The sequence below is a fragment of the Varanus komodoensis genome, unplaced genomic scaffold, assembly GCF_004798865.1.
Source record: "Varanus komodoensis strain SLA01 unplaced genomic scaffold, ASM479886v1 scaffold48, whole genome shotgun sequence".
NCBI lineage: Eukaryota > Metazoa > Chordata > Lepidosauria > Squamata > Varanidae > Varanus > Varanus komodoensis.
The window spans coordinates 1,678,555-1,698,060 of NW_025336059.1; the positions used below are offsets into that span (position 1 = coordinate 1,678,555).

The window sequence follows — 19,506 nt, forward strand, 5'->3', positions numbered from 1 at the left end:
GAAGTAGCCGACTCAAGCCATACTCTTGTGCACGTGTAGGTGCAAGGCCCACTGAGTGCTATGGGTCTTACTTTTGAGTAAGTGTGCGGAGCTGAAATCCTCTGCACACTTCCTTGGAAGTAGGTCAGAAATTCCAAGGAATCACGCACAGAACAAGGCCAGAAGGTGCATCCCGAGATTCCGAATCTTATCTCGGCCGCATCCCCCAGTCCGCACTTATCTGCAATGTTCCTCGTAAGATTTGCTTTGCTCCCGCCCGAGGCTGCGCCCTCCCCCCGCGGCTCGTAAACCTAAGGATCAACGCGGCCGGCTTTTCGGGGCCGGGGTTCCTTTGCTCGCGGTGCATTGTGGGAGGGGAAGTGCTCGGAGCACGTGGCTTCCACCTGGGAGGCGCAAGGAGCCAGCATGGCCGTCGCCCGCAAGAGGCAAGTCGGCGCCCTGCGGGGAAGGGGGCCGGGGCGGGGGGCACCCCCTCTTGCAGCCCGGCCGGGGCCGGGGCCTGCGTCTGCGCCGGCAGCAGCCCGGCCTCGAGGGGAGGGCCGCGCGGCCCGTGTGCCGTGGGAGGGTCTGCGGCGGCTCGGCTCGGCTCGGCTCGGCGGTGCGCCCCGTGGAGCTCCGTGGCGGACGTGGCCCCACCGCTTTGCGGCCTCTGTGCTTTGCCGAGCGTGGCCCAGGGAGCTTTGGCTGCTGGGGAATAAGCGGGTGAAATAATTTAAACATGACATACTTAACCGCCAGCTTCCCCGCCCCCTTTCCCACGGCGCTCGAGGCGGCTTCCCGCATTTTATTCTCACGACAGCCCCGCGGGGTTGGCCAGGCCGAGAGTAAGTGGCAGGTCTAAAGTCGCTCATTAAGCTTCCTGACTAAATGGGGACTAGAACTTGGGTCTCCCGCCTTCCTGCGCAGGACTCTAACCATTGCATTGGTTCCCACTGAATTTAATAATCATAATTTTCGGTCAGGAAGCTACTGGAAGTGCAGGAAGTTTGCTTCCAGGGGAGTGGAGTGTGGCCTTCAGTTGGGAGGAATCTCCACTGAACCTAGCCGGAATCTTGACAGAAAAAAGACCTAGAAATTGTTGTGTTTTTTTCAGGCTGAAATTGCATAGGATTGCACTCGGTAGTGCAAGGAGGTTGTAGTCTTTATTTGGGAGAAAGCCCTGCGGAACCCAAAAGTAACCTTGCTGAGTGAGAGGCCCACGCTGTAATTCTGTGCCTGTTTAGATTAGTTAAAATGCTTATACGCTTTAAAATATACCTCGCTTGTCTAGAGGGATGCTGGGAGTTGTATGGGGTTTTTTCCGGACCAATAATGCAGGGAATTCTGCCTTTAAGATGTGAGGCTCTGTGCGGGGGAATAGAAAAGTTGTGGGAGGAGAGGAATTTGGAAAATTTCTCTCCCTGGATTTTCTAAAGAATACTGCAAAATTAGGATAAAAGGATTCCCCCTCATTTTCCTGTCCTCCTCCTACACTTTTCATTTCTTATAAGAAATTTCTTATAAGAAATGAAATGAGTAGAAGAACAAACACTCGGGTTCATCTGTCAAACTTTGTTAACCAGCCTTTTTGTTTCAAATGTCATGTGTGAAACCAGAGGAATATGGATGTTGTGGTAAAGGGTTGACTTTGGTAACGTACATGGTGAGGCCTTGAGATTTATTGGGGAGTGTTTTGCTTCTTTGTATGATTGCGTTGTTAGGTGCCATCAAGCCACCTCCAATTTATGATGACCCTGTGAATCAAAGCCCTCCAAAGGAGCTATGCGTGACATCTCTGCTTAACTGTTCTACATTCAGGGCTATGCTTGGAGTTCTAGGCTACAGTCCTAGACTTAAGACGGACTGCCTGGGACTACTAACTCCCAGTTGCCCCTGCTGGAACATGGAATAATCAGTGATGGCAGGCATTGTACCAGCAAGTATCTGGAAGGCCACACGTTGTCCACCATGCATTCATAATGCATTTGGCCACAGCTTTTGGCAAGATGAAGTAAGCCCAACATCCCGCCTGCAGTTAATACTGGCCTTCTTTACAGGGTTGCTGTGAAGCAGTAGTAGATGACATTTTAAACGTGGGCAGCTATGTTATCTCATGCATAATCTGTTGAGAGTTGATTGTCAACAGAGGGTGAGACTGAAACTGGTGGTGGGAAGGACTGGAGCCAAAAATCGCTCTTCCGGCCCCACACTTACGCCCTTCTTCCCATGCAGGAGGCTGCCAGGGAAGGCTCAGATGGTTCCAAAGTATGGCAAGGGCAGATTGCAGGCCTGGGGCTTTGAAATTAGGCCGGATTACTGTATCAGTGCGGTAACTCCCTTTCTGTGGAACTCTTTGCCTTTGGGTGTCAGGCAGGCGACCGGCATCGTTTTGTTTCTGGTGCCTGGTGAAGACCTTTTTATTCCGAGAAGCCTCGCTTGGTTGACTAGCCCCGGTTTTCATTGGCATTTTGTTTTCTTGCTTTGTTTCTAAACTTGCCATATTGTGCTTTATTTCTAAATTCGTAGAAACCACAAACTCCAGTGATGAAACTAATCGCTAAGGGTGCAGTCTTGTCTCCCTCTCAAACTGGAGAGAGCCTCTGTTCCCCTTCTGCAAGTTCAGAGGGTTATCGCAATTGCAGTGTACCCGAGATGAGACACACACACAGGCAGTGACATCCAAACCTGTCTTGTTTTAAAACCATCTTTTTTCTTTTCTCCCCCTTCTGCCTTGCCTCTCTGGAACCAGAAAGCTTGCTGAGCTGAGCGTTGATGAGTTCCTGACCTCAACCTTTGATTCAGATGTGGATGGCGACGCAGAAGAAGGTGCCCTGAATTGTGGGGAAGGCAGGGCCAGCGGGAAGCCACACCAGAATGGGCAGGATGGCGGCAGAAACAAAGCAGGACTGAAATCAAAACCTGCAGAAAAGTAAGACCGTATATCTCCTGCTTTGATGAAATGTAATAAATTGTGCCGTCCAGGAGTTTTAGACTCTTTTGGGAGCTCAGGGCAGTTCCTGGATGAGAAATGAAGTAGCTGCCTGAGTCCAAATCAATAAAAATAGGCAGGTTATAGATATGTATCATCATCATGAACAATATTTCAAGTATTTTTATCCTGTTCCTGAACCAAAAAGGTTCCCCAGAGTAGCCTCCATGTAAATTGGACTCCAAAGTGGCATTTGGCTAGCAGCTGGAAGGCACCTGCTAAGAGAGGGATGCTGTAATAGCCATGCATTTCCATTGAGAAGTGAGTTCTTCTGAGTTCAGGTTTATGCCCAGGTAAGTGCAAATTCAATGGGGTTTACTAAGACAGCGCTGTAAATGTGGATGACCAGGTTATAGAGTTAAGTTCCTCTGTTATGTCTTTCAAAATTAGCTGCTTTTAAAAACAACCACCAAAACTCTCTTATGGGCAGGAAGGTAAAGAAGAAGGGAAGTGCATCCCAGCATAAAGATCAGCTCTCCCGGCTGAAGGACAGAGATCCTGAATTTTACCAGTTCTTAGAAGAAAATGACCGGACACTGCTTAATTTTGATGACTCGGACAGCTCTGACGAAGAGGACGGCCTTCATGTTTTGCCTGAAACACTGGAGGTATTTTGTTTAAAATATGTATAGGCTGCTCTATATAATGTCCTTTGGTGCCTTAGAATAAAACAATGACAATCAGTATTTTAGGAAGGACATGTCCTTTACAAAAAACAAGCCAAGCAATATGATATGACAGAGAACCGGATAGTACGAAACAGGACAAGAAGCAGAAGGGGCAGGAGAACAAGGTGAGTCAACAAGGCCAGGCAGGGACTGGGTTAAGCAAGGGTCGGGTAAGGTGCAAGAGCTGGAGTGCAGCAAAGAGAACGCCTTCCGGCAGACTGAAGGTGGGATATATAGCTTGTCTCCCACCTGGCATTCAGCAGGGAGCGGAGAGCTCCAGCAGGGTCCGATCGTGACCCTGCAAGTACCACAGCGACCATTCTGGTTCTGGCCAAGAGATGGAGCCCTGGAGCTGCCCAGATCCCAATAGCAAAGCATGTGCTCAACTATTCAGTTGGGACCTTTCTTCTAAAAGTAAAGTAAGATTCCAGTCCTCATGGTTTTGAATAAAGTGGAAATTTGAATGAAGGCGGACACGTGCATGCACATGCCATCTGTTTAGTGCACAATTGTTTATCCAGGGAGGTGCACAAGTTTTCATAAAATATGAAAATAAAACATGGTAAACTAAACCATCAAGTTAAAACCACATTATACCTCCTTGACACTGAGCAGTAGCCATGTAAACATTTAAAAAAGCAGCCATATCCATAAAAAGCAGGCTGCAATGAAAGCGGTTCCATTGCTTTTTGAAAGTTTCCAAAGGTGGGGCAGTTCTCATATCCTTAGGAAAGTCCCGCAAGTGAGAGAAAAGACCGCAACGTTGCCACAAAATCCCTCTCCCATTTACCTGTCAGTCCAACACCTTGTTCAAGAGGCCAGAGTGCAGGCCTTCAGAAGTTGGTCCTGGAGCCTGGGCAGTGTTCGCACACTCCGTCGTGGCATTTTCAGCACGGACGTGCCAGGGCCTTCCAAATTTTCAGGCGGGGTCAGTCCTGTGACCCGTCACATGCCAAGCAGGGACGAATGTCGTCAAAGCTGTTGGGTCGATTGTACAGGGCACAGAGTAGGGCCTGCAGAGCCCCTTCCAGTCGCCTGATGCTATGAATCCTCTCAAGCTGCCTTCAGTTCTCTGGCTCATAACGATGGGCGTTGTAGTCCAACAAATTTGGAGAGCAGAAGGTTGGGGAAGCCCAGTATGTGCCTTTATGATCACTCCCTTGCATTTAAAAAAAAAAAACCTTTGTAGGAGGCAAGCGATGATGACGACGATGACGACAAAGAAGAAGAAAAAGAAGGAACGGCTAAACGGAAAAAAGTGGATTTCATGACTGTAACTCTGAAGATGGTGGAACGGTGGAAAGAGGCCGCTGAGGCAAGAGACAGTTTCATGTTCCTTTTAAAAAAGCAATAATCTTTCAGGTGCCAAGACAGCATTGATCAAAGTGGGGTGGGTTACCCCTTGCTGACCACCCCTGCTGGGCCCTGTCTTGTTCCAAGTACCCGGCAAAACATCTGGCCCTCTCCTCTTGGTGTTAGCGAGTTGGGATGCACAGGCGGAACATGTCACTGGTTATTCTCCCCCAGGCTTTTCTGAAATGTTCTCTCACCTTTCCTCCTTCGTCCAGAAACGGCTGACGGGCAAGCTTTTCCATGAGATCACCCAGGCGTTCAAAGCCTGTGTGGTAACAGCCAAGGGGGAAGCGATAGGGCCGGATCCGGGAAAGTACAAAGTCGCCGACAGCACAGGTGAGCCTCTGGGTTCTCAGCTGGTTTAAACTGGTCTAGTTTTATCGAAACCGTTGCACCGTTTTAAATGTCGCATGTTGGAATGTTATTGTGCAGTTGCCGTCTGTATTTTTCTTGCTCCCCGTTTTTACCCCAGTGCTCTAATAAAGGGTGTCTGGTCAGCGCAGAGACGTGCGGCGATCGGCTGCTGCACAAATAAAGACGGCTAACAACATATGTTGTCTGAATGAGGCTGGGTTGTGTGTCTGTCTGCATCGGTTCATTGCTTGCCCCCACAGCGCTCAGGCCCCTGAACCTTGGCATGCCTATGGAGGGGACCTTGCGTCATTTGCAAACGCTTCGCCTAATTTAAGGAGATCGTGTGGTGAAAGTTGCAGTAACAGCTTCAGCCGCTTTCTGGAGCATCATTTTGCACTTCATGGGGGAGTGCAGCCTGGGGGAGGGAGTGGACCTCTTGGGGGGATGGGCTGTGCTTCAGGGCGCCGTTCAGACGGTGTGCGCACCGTGTGTAACTCTGACACCTGCACATGTTTGCCTGAAGACTGTCCCCCATCAAAGGGAAGCCTATTCTAACCTGTGCTGACTTGTAAAGGGTGTGCGCTTTTTTGGGGTGGGGGCTTGATGGCTAGTTATGACTCCTCTGTTTTCTTCCCCGTCTAGTGTTTAACACCCTTGTGTCCTTCTGCATCCGCGACCTCTTTGGCATACTGCAGAAATTGCTCCAGCAGAAGGTTGCGAAAAGCAAATCCAAGTAAGTTGCCATTGATTTATTTTCTCTTTTTTAAAGTTCACGGATCACTGAATGTTCTGATTTCAAGCTGTCCCTGTGCAACGGGGGTGTGCTCCAAACGCCAAAGCGGGGTGCAGCGGTCTGATGTTCCCCACCTAGTTTGGGCGACAAACCCCAACAGCGCCAGCCATTAAGCCAGTGGGCACAGTCGATAGCGAGTGTAGTGCAAAACAGCTGGGGTGCACTGGGGTACCCACTGCCTCATTTGTGCCCACCAAGATTTATATTTTAGGAATTTGTATCCCAGCCTTCGCTGTAAAACCTCTCACCTTGCAACGAGGGGGATCTTTCTAAAGGACAACTAGAACAATTCCAAAACAGTGATCTGTATAAAAATAGATTTTAAAAAAGGGTAACAAGCGTGACAGTTAATTGTATCCCTGGCGGAGGCCTTGGAAAATAAAAATATCTTTGCCTGAAGCAAAAATGCAAGAGTTGCCACCAAGGAGTCACAGTTCTATGATACCATTTCATATTTCCCGGTATTTGTTCTGTGCCTGTTTAGAATGTGTTGCTATTTATGCGTTAGGCCAGTCCAACCTCCTCTTTTCTGCCCAGGAGGACTGAAGTAACCAAACATGGTAGCACTTTCTGTATGCTCAGAGGACTCTTTAGACAGGCAGATATGCATACGTAGACTTGTAAATTAGAAGAAAAATAAGGAACACTCTGGCCCAACCAGCACAGAATTTTCAGCATCAGTTGGAAAATACCCCCCTTCCCTCTCATCATCATTTTAATTTTTCTGTCTCTAGAGCTGAAGAAAGAGCAGATATTTTCCAGAAGGGAGGGAGCTTTTGGGGGCCAGCACTTACAGGGGCTGGAGGCAGGGCTGGGCTTCAGCAGGGGGCTGCTTCCAGGTTTTGTTGGGGGGTGGCCCCAGCAGGAAGGGCTGAGGCCCGCCTTGTGGTCTGGGCTCTGGGGGGCGACATTCCAGAGGAGTCAGAAGGCCGGTGGTGCGTGGGCCTGGGTCTTTGCTGCGTGGGTGCACGGTGCGGAGCTGCTCAGACGGCTCGCCGGCTCCGAGCACGGAAGGTCGAACCTTGCGTTGTCCCGCCGTGCAGCCATTGATTCGTGGCGTGGATGCCGGGGTCAGCTGAGGACGCCTGAGCAGTGTGCTCAGGAAGGCCGGAAACGGCTTTTTACCCTGTTGTGTGCCTGGCCTTGGCTCGCTTCACGGTCAGGCCGGCCACTTGGGCATTTGTTTGTGCTTGAAAAGAAGAACTGAGGGAGGAACGGCCGGCCGGCCAGGCAGAGGTGGTGCCCAGGTGACTTCCGGCACCCCTTTTGTCCCAGCTCTCGGCAGAGGGCGTGTGTCTGGCCCCTGCTTCTCTTTGTCTTACTTCACATCAGCGCCTTGTATTACCCCAGCGACAAACCAGCGAGTGTTGCCGCAAGCTGCAGGCTGCCTCAAACGATTGCCGCGAGCTGCAAAGCATCGCACGATCCGGGCAAGCTTTGCATAGCCCAGCCGGGTAACTTTCCGTCAGTTCTCTGGCTTGAGCACCATAGCACAGTGCTGCCAGCTTAGCATTCTCCGCTGCAGCTTGCTTTCGCCAGCTGGGTGTGCCGCTGAGCCCCCCACCCTCGAGGTGGGCTTGGTTGGAGGTGCCTCTGAGTGGCCCATGACCCTGGGTTGCCCTTCCCTTTTCACCCAGTGCTGACTGCTGGGGGCCGCAGGTCCACCCCGTACTTCCCCGGCTTCAGGGGCCTTGTTCGGCTGGCGACCACCGGCTTTGGCTGCCCTTCTGGCGGGCCCGCTGCTCCCAGAACCTTGCTGCTTCAGCTCCTCCTCCTGCCTTTTTCTCTCTCTTCTTAAAAATAAATTTATTTGAAATTATAGTCCTAAAAAAACAAAGAAAAACTAAAAACAACATCAATCATCAAAAACATCGGGCCTGCTGGGTCAGCCCCCACACTCTTCCTTTTCCATTTATGATAACTTAAAAACATATTTAAATCTATACGAAGTCCCGTTTCTCTAGCCAATAATAAACAGAGTCCCAAGTTTGATAGAAGTCACTCCTGCCTTTTTCTCCTTGGCCGATCCAGAATGCTTCTCCCCCCTTGGCAGAGGTGTCGGACCCTCCAGCCCAGTGTAGGTGACTGGGGGAGGGGGTTCACCTTTTGCCAGCCCCGTGTGGAGGTGCTGGGGATCGAACTGGGACCTTCCGCATGGAAAGCGGCTGCAGAGATCCTGGGCCGTTCCTGGATGTCCTCCAGAGTGCCACCGCCGCCTCCGGGAATGCCAGTGCCCCCAGAGCACGCCACCTGAGCATCTGATGTTCCGAGAACGAGGGCTCTCCAAGGCTGCCTGCGTCAGCGCTGGACTTTCCGTCCACACAGCGAGCCAAGTTGAACAGCTGGGCCCGCGAGGGTACAATTAATCCCTTGTTTCTGGCCGCGGGCGTCAGCGCGGTGGCATTCTTCGGCACTGCCATCCGATCCGGCCGGGGTGGTGGGCTGGGATGGGGTAGGGGGCATGTGCAGGTCCGCGCATGATCCTGGCCCACCGGCTGCTTGGCGGGCGACCTGTGCAGGGCACGTTCCCGGTGGGTGTGACGGCCCCCGAGAAGCCCTCCCGGCCGAGCTGAGGAGCCGGTTCAATTCAGCTGGGAGTGTAAAGCACCAGAGTGCACATTTCTGTTCAGCTTGTTGGAAGGCATTTAAGAAGTTCATACTTCTATCAAACCTGGAGATTTTTTCCCTTTATTATTGGCTAGAGAAACGGGACTTTGCATAGGTTTAAGCATATTTTTTTTGGACTTGGCTTAGATTTAGATAAGTTTTTAAGTTATTATAAATGGCTTTGAATATGATTAAGGAATGTTAAAAAGAAGAAAAAAAGAATGAGGAGGGGGCTGACCCAGTATGTCTGATGTAATTGATGGTTGATGTTTTTAGTGTTAGTTTAAAATTTTTTAAATAAAATTTATTTAAGAAAAAAGAAGTTCTGTGCCCCCCCCTTCATTTCCCTGTCTGCAAAAGTGCAGTGAGAACAGCTTGCTTCTGAGGGCTGTTGTGAAGCCAAAGAAACAAACAGTGAAACAGTGCAACTTTATTGTGTAATGAATATTTTGTCGGTGGGGTTACACAGAGCGTGAAGCACTGGAGAACTTAAAGTCTTGGCAAAATAAACTAGTGTGCCTAGTGGTTAGAGCATTGGTGTGGGGTTTGGGAGATCTGGGGTTTCGTCTTCGACTCACAGGGTGTCTTCGGGGTTGCCATGAATGATGAAGCTAGCCTGCCTCACAGGGCTGTTGTGCGGTTAAGATGGAAGGGAGGACCATGCAGACGGCCTTGGGCTGTCTGGAAGGCGGCAGCATGTAAACATAACAAAGCCATAATAAAATTAAACTGCGAGTCTCGAGATACGGATGTATGGTTCACATTGAGTGCATTTTATCTAACTTTCTTGGACAGGAAGTGCACTCATTTCTACCGCTTTGAACCCTGGATGATCCTGATAAGCATAATTTTGGTTCTGAATACCTCACTTGCATTGTTCTCATCTAAACCTGCAATCTCTCAAGCACAAAAGATTGTGTAGTTTCAACATTTATTAAAAAGCTGCTTATTTTTCTTGGTGTTTCCCAACCGTTAACTTGTCTAAATGTTGACATGCTTATAAAATGTTAATTTGTTTTGTTGTAAATATCCATCCCTCCATCTTTCTATCTACCTGAACTAAATTTCTAGCAACAATGAGGACTAGAAGCCTGCTTGAAAAATAACTAGGGTAGTGGAAGTGGAAATGGAAAGTGGTGACTGGGCAAGGTGCTGATTTCTGCAGCAGCAGGGAGTTGGACTCAATGGCCTTCATGGCCCCTTCCAACTCTGCTATTCTGTGATTCTAGCACATAATTCCTAGCTCAGCATCTATGGTGGGTACGGCTTTGAGTGGGATGACAATTTCAACATTGTTTTCTGCTGCTCCTTTGCTTAGATAAAATGAACTGTACCCAACGTATTTCCTTTCCCTCCCCCTTAGGGTATTTGTGCCATCCTCCAGTCCACTGTGGGGCAAGCTGCGTTTGGATATCAAAACATACCTTGGCTGCGTCATCCAGGTAAAAGTTCTGGCAGCGTGTGTGTGTTGAATTTTGTGCGCCTTGTTTTTAAATGGTTTGCTTTCTTTCGCTTTGTTTTCTTCTTAAACAACGTCTGTGCTAAGCTAAAAAAAAGTTCTATAAATATACTGGCTATCCAACAATCCAGAACAGCAGCAGTGTTGTTGGAACAGCTTCTGGTTCCTGTGTTTTTACAAGGAGAGGCTCAGTTGGTTCGCAACTTTATTTTCACAGCCCTGAGGGCTGGAAGCTCGATGGGTCACATGAGCTATATTTTTTTATTTAGGGCACCTTCCTATGGGAATTCCCCATATGGGTCATGTAATTGTGGCAGTTGGGGGTGAGGACAAGGAGGCTGTAGGTCTCCTGCCCTCTGGAACGCTCCCAAAACCTCTCTCCCAAGGGTCTTGTGCCCTTGGAAGAGCAGCCAGTGCGGCGCCCTTTCCGCTGGCTGTGCTGCACGAGGAGGGGGATTCCAGCAGGGAACCCACGCTCCGAGCTTGGACCACTTTTCCAGCCTCAGAGTTTGGAATCCGAGCAGTTGGATTCAGGATCGGCGAGCAACAAAAATGTAAACCGAATGGACGGCGGTCGAACAGAATATGAGTGAAAACCTATGTGCGGAAGGTGATGGGCTCCTTGTTGTGTTTTGGAGTGGTTCAGGCAAGTGACCTGTTCAGGTGGGCTGCTTCATGGAGCACCTGATGAGAGGACTTGGAGCACAGCTGCGGTTCGTGTACCCGCAGCGGAGTTGAGGTCGGCAGTGGTGAAGGTGGCTTAATGTCCGAATTGCCAAATGATGCTTCATCTGCGGGCAGCAAACCAGAATCCGAAGCATGCTCTGAAACACCGTTTGGAAACGATGGTTCATGTGCGCAGTGATTAAATTAGAGCTTCAGTTGGGAAACAAAAGCAGACCCACAGTTCTAAATTAGGTATCCTGATTCTGAGTTTGGACATCAACTCCCTGCAGCCCCCAGCAACATGGCCAGCGGCCAGTGGAATGCTGGGAGTTTGAGTCCAAAGAGTCCTGGTCTGAACTGTGCCTTGCCTGCAGTATGTTTGGAAGCTCAGAGCAAGCTTCGGGCTCTCAGTTCTGCCTAACCCAAAGCATGGCTTGGTTTGAAGTCTCAATGGCAGTAAAAGCAAAGAATAATCATGTTGGGCATCAGAAAAATGGCAACATCCATGTTTGTATGATCCCTTTATTTATTCCGATTGAAAGATCATCAGAAACCCAAATGTCTGAGGCTTGCAGACCACTTCAGTGGGGGGCGGGGCGGGCAGGAGGTGACCCCTTCGACCGAGCTGTGCCTGGCCAAGATTTTAACGTTGCCTCCATGTCCTGCCATCCTGCAGCTCCTGACATGCTTAACGGAAGCCTCCGTGGGAGCAGCCGTCCTCCAGCACATACACTCCATCGTGCCGTACTACCTGACCTTCCCAAAGCAGTGCCGGATGCTCGTTAAGGTGGGTCCTGCAGCCAGTGCTTATTTGCCGGGAGTAGAACAACCAGGCTCCTTCCTAAGAAGGTATTAGTCCTTCAAGCCTTACAATACCACCTGCCCTTCAGTAATTTGTGGCATGTCCGGAGCCTGGGAGGAAAGCCCATTCTCTTCCTATTGAGAACTACTTTTCTAGCTACTCGCTTGGAGCACTGTTTGGCTCACCATAGGTGAGCAGGCTAGGTGCGATGCACAGGCCTGCCCCAGCAGGATTCTTCAACTCAATCTATGCATTTTTCTCTCAGGTGGCTTGTATTTTGAGGCTTGGCAGGAGAAGCCGCCTTTCCTCACCCTTTTTCTCTCTGGGCATTGCGTTTCTCATGCTTCGTTCATTTGTTTTTTAGCAAGCCACCCGTCTCTGGAGCACGGGTGAGGAGACGGTGAGGGTGCTGGCCTTCCTGGTGCTCAACAAAATCTGCAGGCACAAAAAAGATGTCTACTTGAACCCGGTCCTGAAGGTGAGGCAATGGCAGGAAGCACTGTGAGCATGTACAGCGCTTTGATGCTCTTCCGAAGCACCGTTGGTCTGAAGAGCCGTGCAATGATTTGCAGGGCCCTTTTGAGCGCTCGTGCAAGACCCGTTCCTGGAGACGCCAGGGACCGAAATCTGGGCCTCCCCCCTGCAAAGCAGATGTTCAGCCGCTGGACTGGGTCTTCCCCAGTATCTCCATCATCACTTCTGCCTTTTGCTCTGGATAAAACTGGCATGGCCAGGTGTTGCCTTCCCTCTGTGCCCCCCAGACGGGCAAACATCCAAATTCTCCATCAAAGGCGAAAGGCAGAGTCTCCTCTTGGAATAAAATCTGTTAATTAAGGAGTGTGCAGTAGCTAGTTACTGGTTTTGTGCTGAAGATATGAGATTTTGGTTCTCAAGGATTGAGAAAAGTTTCTTTTCATTCATATTTTTCATTTTGTCTTGTATCACTCTAATATCTTTTGAAGTGGAACAGTTTAAAAATCTTAGAATAAATATATACAGTTTCAGCTTAAGGTTGATTCTTTTGGGATCCCAAATGTTTTCCCTGCAAGGAGCCCAAGCAGGCTTCCATAACCCTCTCCATTTTATCCTTACAACAGCCCTGTGAGGTAGGTCAGGCTGAGAGTCAGTGCTTGGCCCCAAAGAGCTTCCTGGCCAGGTGGGGCATTAAAACCTGGAGCTCAAGTTCCAGTCCGGTCTTCTAAGCACCATCCCACGCTGTCTGAAAAAGCAGTACGGAGAGTGATAGACAAACCTGAGGCAGGGAGTTCCACAGCTGCAGAGACATCACCAAGAAGTCCTTTATGGCAAGTTGCGCGCTCTGTGACAGCACAGACACCAGCCTGAGGAGCTCCTTATTTTACCTTGGCTTGTCTTGCATGTCTGTCTTTTCTGTGGCAGAAAAGAGTTCCAAAGTATTTGTTGACGCTTGTGTAAAACGTATGCTGTTGCTTCTGTTTTTCTTTCTTCCCTTTAGCAAATGTATATCTCCTATGTGAAGAACTCAAGATTCACGTCTCCCAACGCCCTTCCCATGATTAACTTTATGCAGCGGACCCTGACGGAGCTGTACGCCCTGGACCCGTGCGTGTCCTACCAGCACGCCTTCATCTACATCCGCCAGCTGGCCATTCACCTGCGCAGCGCCATGACCGTGAAGAAGAAGGTGAGTTTAAGAGAGCGCTGCACGTGGATAGCCCCTGTGCTGGAAGCTTCCTGTTACTCTTGGGAGCTAAATGGAACCTCCATTTCTCAAGGCAGTATATCTCCAAATAGGGCTTGCTTTGGAACGTGCAGCTGGGAGATGGGATTACTCTAATTCCATGCTTTGGGATTCCTGGAAATACCTGGATGCCTTTGGGAGCAGGGTGAAGGGGCAGACAGCGTGCAGGTTTCATGCCCCGTCTCCCTCTGCTTCATCCAAAATGTTAATTGCAAAAAGCAGACAAAATAGGGCTCCATAGGTGCTTCAGAGCACTAAAAAGGTCTGCCAGCAAGACCTTTGAATGCTCAATTCCTCTCCATTTTCAAAATGTTACCCTGTTTAAAAAGTCATTAATTTTTTTCCAAGTGTGTTCCATGGGGCGCTGTATTATGGGCCGGAAAGGGCTCCTGACTCTCCCAGCCTGGACTAGAGGGACCTTTGGTTTGGGATTCTGAAAAAGCCGGAGCAGAACTGCACTTCTTTGGGGCCCAAGAAGCATCAAAGGAGCCGTTGCGCCTGTTTGCCCCCGGATGTGGCTGAGCAAGAGAGAAACCAGCTCTCGGTGCCCCTCCTGCAATCTGGCAATGATTCTTGGTCTCTGGGTCCTTGTGAGCACCACAGCCTGCTCTTACCCGCGTTCGTCTTCTCTGGCCTACCCCCTGTCGCTATGAAATCTGCATTTCATCGTATTACCAAAATTGGCAAAGCAGATTAGACAGTCTCCCCATTCTCTCATCGCCTTTCCATCAACCTGTTGTTTGCCCCCTTTTTTATTGGTTGCAGCCTGGCCGGCCCATTCCCTGTTCCCAATATAATTTTTTGGGAGGAGAAGAGAGATTGGCGGAGGGGCGGGCGGGCTCAAGAACTTAATTCTCTCCTCTTGTGGAGATCATTCTCCACATTGGCTCTGATCGAGTCTGACGTGAGCTAATCCCAGACAAATCGCTAATTCCCTCCTTTATTTGTGTTTAAAGAAAACAAAACCGATGCAGATTAGTGGTTTGGTTACACTTGCAGGAGTTGCTCTGTGATCTTAAGCCTTCCCTGACCCGTCCCAGAGATACCCAGATGCTGCCGCTGAGCTTGAGGGTGGATCTGCCACGTCTGGGGCCTTAATTGGATCCCCTTGGCAGCTTTGACCCTCAGCCGTGATCCAGACAGCATCCCAATCCCGTTAGTTCCTCAGGGTGGTGCAGAGCCGACCGGCTGCCGATTAGATTTTATCAGCCCCCCCCCCCCCGCCCCGGATGCAAGTTGACCCATTGTGATGGTGCATCCATTTTGTGCCGAAATGGCAAATCGATGGCATGAGGGTCTTGCATGGATAGAGGAAAGGAGGGTCTTTGGTTTCAGAGGAAGCACCAGGTGGAAACATTTAAGGGGCGTGTGCAGCAGGAAGCGGTGCAGTATGGGGGATCCGATCTAGGCAAGCCCACCGGGGCCCCATGTGGAAAGTCGCTGCGCCTCCCGCATGGAGTCCTCGATCAGCCGGAAGGCTCAGGGCTCTGGCCCTGGTGGGCCTTCCTCTAACATTTTCTCTGACCTATAAGAAAAAACAGCAACTCTTAAGGAGAGAGGCAAACAGGATGAAAGTTTCCATTCATTCATTTGGAGCACTTGTATGCCGCCCCATTGGCAAAAGCCTCAAGGCGGCTTCCAGTACAAATAAATAACTATACAGATACACGAAAATACATAAAAATCTGGAGACATCCCGGCATAAATATATATGTGTATATATATATTCAAATCTCAAATCTCCATGGTAATGTAAACAGTTGATGCCTTTCAGCAAGCATCCGTATGGCCCAGGTTGGTTACAGGAGACCCAGTCAAACAGCACAAAAGCAGCAAGAGCCTTTGTTCTTTGCATCTTAGGTGGTGGGTGCTTTTGTTCCAAGCTAGGAGCATAGGTCTCCTTGCAACATGCAGGCTGACAGGGTCCGCTTTTGCTGTGTGTCCGCTCATCCCTGCACCTCAGGGATGTAATTTGCAAGCTGTTATCACCGATTTCCCACAGAATAGAGTTTATCCGAGCTGTGTCTCCCCGAACCAGAACGTCAGCACCACAGGACACGGGCACATCATGTGTGTCGTAATGTTGTCGGTACCTGGCAGACCAGACCTGCTTCTTCTTAAACCTCGGGGGGTGTCCCAAGCATCACTTGAACGAATCTCGATTTTAAATCTACAGAAGCAGCTCAAAAGGGAGCTAAGAAACTTCTCCAGTCCCACAGAAGGGTTTGCCAGTGTTCTTGTCCCCTTAAGTTCCTTGAAAAGGAAAAAAGGTGGGATATAAATATAAAGAATTAACCACTTCATCAGCACCTTCAGAATAATACCCTTTCCAAGCCCTGTTTTTCTACTATAGGTTATTTATGTGTTTGGCACTTGACTAAAACAACCTTGCAAGGTCCCTGCCCAAAGGAGTTCACAGTCTAAAAATAAATTTAGGAGGGACCGTGGAGGAAAATAAAGCTGAGGGCAAACAGAAGGAGAATTATGTGATTAAATTACACAGTGTATTAACACATTTCTTCTAAAGAAGAAATACTGTGGGTGAGACATGATTGGATGAAGATGCACATACATAATTTTACTTCCTGCAAGACTTTTTTACAGGTCTGTGGATGGGTGTTGGCGCATAGCAACTCTTTACAAATATGGTTATTATATATACAAAGAAATCGGAGAATTTTCTTCTCCTCTTGGTCATCTTTAGTAGAGAAGGAATCATTGCCCTGAAGTGGCCGTGAAACTGGTAATTTAAACAATAATTCGCCCCTGCCCATTGTAATGCTTTGGGGACACCAACATACTAAAGAAATAATGTGCAGCTTATTTGATTATTTACAAAAATGATAATGGATCGGAAGTCACTGCAGAACTCGCACTTCACTGTTGGGTTTAATAGGAAATGGAAAGGAATCCGATGCATTTCTCCATCGGTGTTTTTACCTTATGCAGCAGGCTTTCCCAACATGTTGCTTTCCCGTTCCTTTGGACCACAGTTCCCATCGTCCCCTACCAAGTAAGGCCAGTTGTAGTCCAGTGCAGGTGAAGGGCGCCAGATTGGTGACACTGTTAGACATGAAGGCTGAGAATAATCCCTGTATAGTTCAGTGGGGCCTCCTCCTGAGTAAATGTGAGGATGATCCCTAGTGTTGTAAACTTTCCCGAGAACTAATTTTGCAGATGGTCAGAAAGCAGGGTGTGCGCAGCACAAATAGGGTCATAATTTATATTTATCATTGATTTACAGTTGTGTTCTTAATCCACATGTTCGTCTATGTCTTTAGAAGGGCGTACCAGAGCACTTTGAAAGTTCATGCAGCAAATACTTAAACTGTGGAACTCATTTCCACAGGGTGAAGCGATGGCCACCAATTTGGGCAGTTTTAAAAGTGGGTTGGACTAGTTTGTGGAGGAGGAAGAGGCCATCCGTGCCTGCTAGTCCTCATGGCCGTTTGTGACTCCTTCCGGTATTGGAGGCGGGCTGCCTCCGTGCACCGGTTGCTGGGGAACATGGGCAGCGTTGCAGTCCTGTCCTGCTTGTGGGATCCCGGGAGCACCTGGTTGGCCCCTTTCTGGACAAAATGCTGGATAAGATGGCGCCTTGGCCACATTCAGCAGGGCTCGTTTTCTGTTCTTGCTTTCTTAACTTGGGGCGGAGGTGACAGTAACGTGAGGCTATTCCCAGGCTTGGAATAATGGCAATAACGGAAATAAGCACCATGAAAATGGTGGTGATCTTGGTTTTAGTGCCGCCATCTAGCCAGTGCGCTTACTGTCTAAAATACTGGCCTCAGTTTGATTAGTTTGCGTGTTTGTGCAATAAAGGGGACCTGGGCTGGTTTAATGAGTCGCTCACATTGGTTTTCTCCTGCTTGCCTCTCCTCAGGAAAACTACCAGTCTGTGTACAACTGGCAGTACATCCATTGCCTCTACTTCTGGTGCCGGGTCCTGAGCACCATCCATCCTAGTGACGTCATGGAACCGTTGATTTACCCTTTGACCCAGGTCATCATCGGCTGCATTAAGTAAGTAGCCGGGAGTTCCTGCGTGCTTTGCCCTTGTAGTTTCACGCTTTGCTAGTTTGCCTTCTGAATGCGTGTTCTCAAGATACTTGCTCGGTGGATAAACCGGATGCAAGGGTCTGTCTCGGAGGAGGAGGGCTCCTTGTTCCACCAGTGTGTAGGCTGCTAGCAACCCTACGCCCACCTTAGCCTTCTCCAGGGAACTTCCCGCCCTTGTGGCACACCCCTGAGGCTGGGGAATTAGAGACTCAGTAATTACTGATGCGTTAAACTGTACCAGTTAAGTAAACAGAATGCTCGGGATTTCCTTCCAAGACTTTCTTGGGGGAAAACCAGAAGCAGCTCTCGTTTTTGTCAACTTTGTTTAACAACTGGAAAAAGGAAAGGAAACATAATGCATATGAGAACTAGGATAGTGTTTGGGGAGGTAAAAAATGCCAGGCATAAAACCCAAAATAACAGAAAACCAGTTCCTTAAAGCTGCCGAGGGCAGAGGCCTCCAGTCGGACAGGTTGCCCAGAAGGTTATGCTTGATGGTACAAGCCAAGAGAAAGATGCAGGATGCAGGCAGAAAGGTTGCTGCGGCCCCTTTCTTATGCTCAAGCCCCCGAGAACTCGCATGGAATGTGTTAGCCGATCACAACTTGCCAGAACAGTGTTATCAGACCCATACGGTGAAGTCCAGTTAACCGGACTTGCTCTGGTCTTTGATCGAGAGACACCTTGAGACGATTTAACCCATCATGAGCATCGTGTATTCGGGCAAAGCAGTCTTTGCACAAAGACCTCTGGTTTAAAAAGACCGACAACAACACGCACATACACGCGACATCAGATTCCACGCTTCGCAGCCGTCGGCGGCTAATGGGCGTGCAGGAAATTTTCTAAGACGCTAGCAATCTCCTGAAATCCTGTTAGCACCGTGTCCAGATTGTAGGTTTTCTCCCGGTTGCCACCCAGACTCCTCCGAGTGTGGATGAAGATAAACAGGTCTGAATGATTCCTGGTGCGTGTCTCTCTCCAGTCTCTCCTCTTCCCCCAGAGATGCCTTTCCGTCACTTAAGCTGGGCTTTTAATTGTCCTGTGGACGAACTGAGGCAGTTTTCCACCTGTCTAGGCAGATAAATTAACTGCCTTGCAGGCCCCCTGGAAAAGTGAATTCGGCAGGTCTCCCGGAGAGCATGAGCGTGGAGTGGATTCTTGCTGACAACACCCCAAGTGCAGTCGCTCTTGGTGATGTGGGCAGGAACGGTTTTATCCGGATGAAAAGACCCTGAGGATGGCGTGTGGAACTTTCTTCCACGTACCAGCTATATTCTATTGCTGGAGTAAATGGTGCATACCAATAACATTCTTCACCATCATCTTGTATTTATAGCCTACCTTATTCCTCTTGCGAGGAATCCAAGGCATTTACTGGGCTTGAGCCTCACGGAAACCCATGAAAACACACCGTTAGCGCCATTTGTGCAAACAAGCTGTTTTCTTCAGATTTCGGCTCTAAGAATCTCTCTTCTCATGGATTTCAGATCCACTGCCCTTCTTTCCATGTCTACGGCATAGAAATGTTATAATAAATAAAATAAATACCTTTTGCTCAGCATTCAGGATCGTGGCAAGTGTAAAAGCAAAACTGCCATCTTGTGCGTGTTTGTTCAGAGACAAGCCTCATTAAGTGACCCCCCCCCCACCAAATGAATGTGTATTGCATGCAAGTAATTTAAAAAGATGATGAGAAATGTGCCCAAGAGCAGAGTTAACGTCGGGATGCTTAGGGCTGTTGATCTTCGCGAATTCTGATAGGAGCGGGCTTAGTCCACGTCTCTGGGGCTGACGAGAACTGGAGTGCGGTGATGCGAGTGCGGACCGGGGACCTGGGGGATCCGAGTTCTCGTCCCCACTCGGCCTTGAAGCTCCCTGGGCAACTTTGGGCCAGTCACTCACTCTTAGCCGGGCCTTCCTTACAGGGAGGTGGTTGCGAGGATGAAGAGAAATGCAGGCAGTCCTTGGAATTCACCCTTGCAAGGGAGAAAAAGGGGTGGGACGTGAATGCAGAGCAAGGCATGGACGTAGGGCAAAGCTGATGCGGATAGAAA

The 19,506-nt window shown here is 49.3% G+C and overlaps 1 protein-coding gene across 4 annotated transcripts in view; it reads left to right on the forward strand.

The window, feature by feature from the left end:
- Positions 1-354: 354 nt before the first annotated feature.
- The window catches only part of NOC2L (NOC2 like nucleolar associated transcriptional repressor), a 57,852-nt gene continuing 38,700 nt past the window's right edge, over positions 355-19,506 (forward strand). For all 4 annotated transcript variants that reach the window (XM_044445291.1, XM_044445289.1, XM_044445290.1 and 1 more), the window contains exons 1-11: positions 355-425; positions 2,729-2,908; positions 3,399-3,576; positions 4,826-4,951; positions 5,205-5,325; positions 5,986-6,076; positions 10,107-10,185; positions 11,545-11,655; positions 12,035-12,148; positions 13,145-13,333; positions 17,274-17,413. In XM_044445291.1, coding sequence (XP_044301226.1) covers positions 406-425; positions 2,729-2,908; positions 3,399-3,576; positions 4,826-4,951; positions 5,205-5,325; positions 5,986-6,076; positions 10,107-10,185; positions 11,545-11,655; positions 12,035-12,148; positions 13,145-13,333; positions 17,274-17,413 — 1,349 coding nt within the window. In that variant the 5' untranslated portion in view covers positions 355-405. The remainder of the gene's footprint in view (positions 426-2,728; positions 2,909-3,398; positions 3,577-4,825; positions 4,952-5,204; positions 5,326-5,985; positions 6,077-10,106; positions 10,186-11,544; positions 11,656-12,034; positions 12,149-13,144; positions 13,334-17,273; positions 17,414-19,506) is intronic.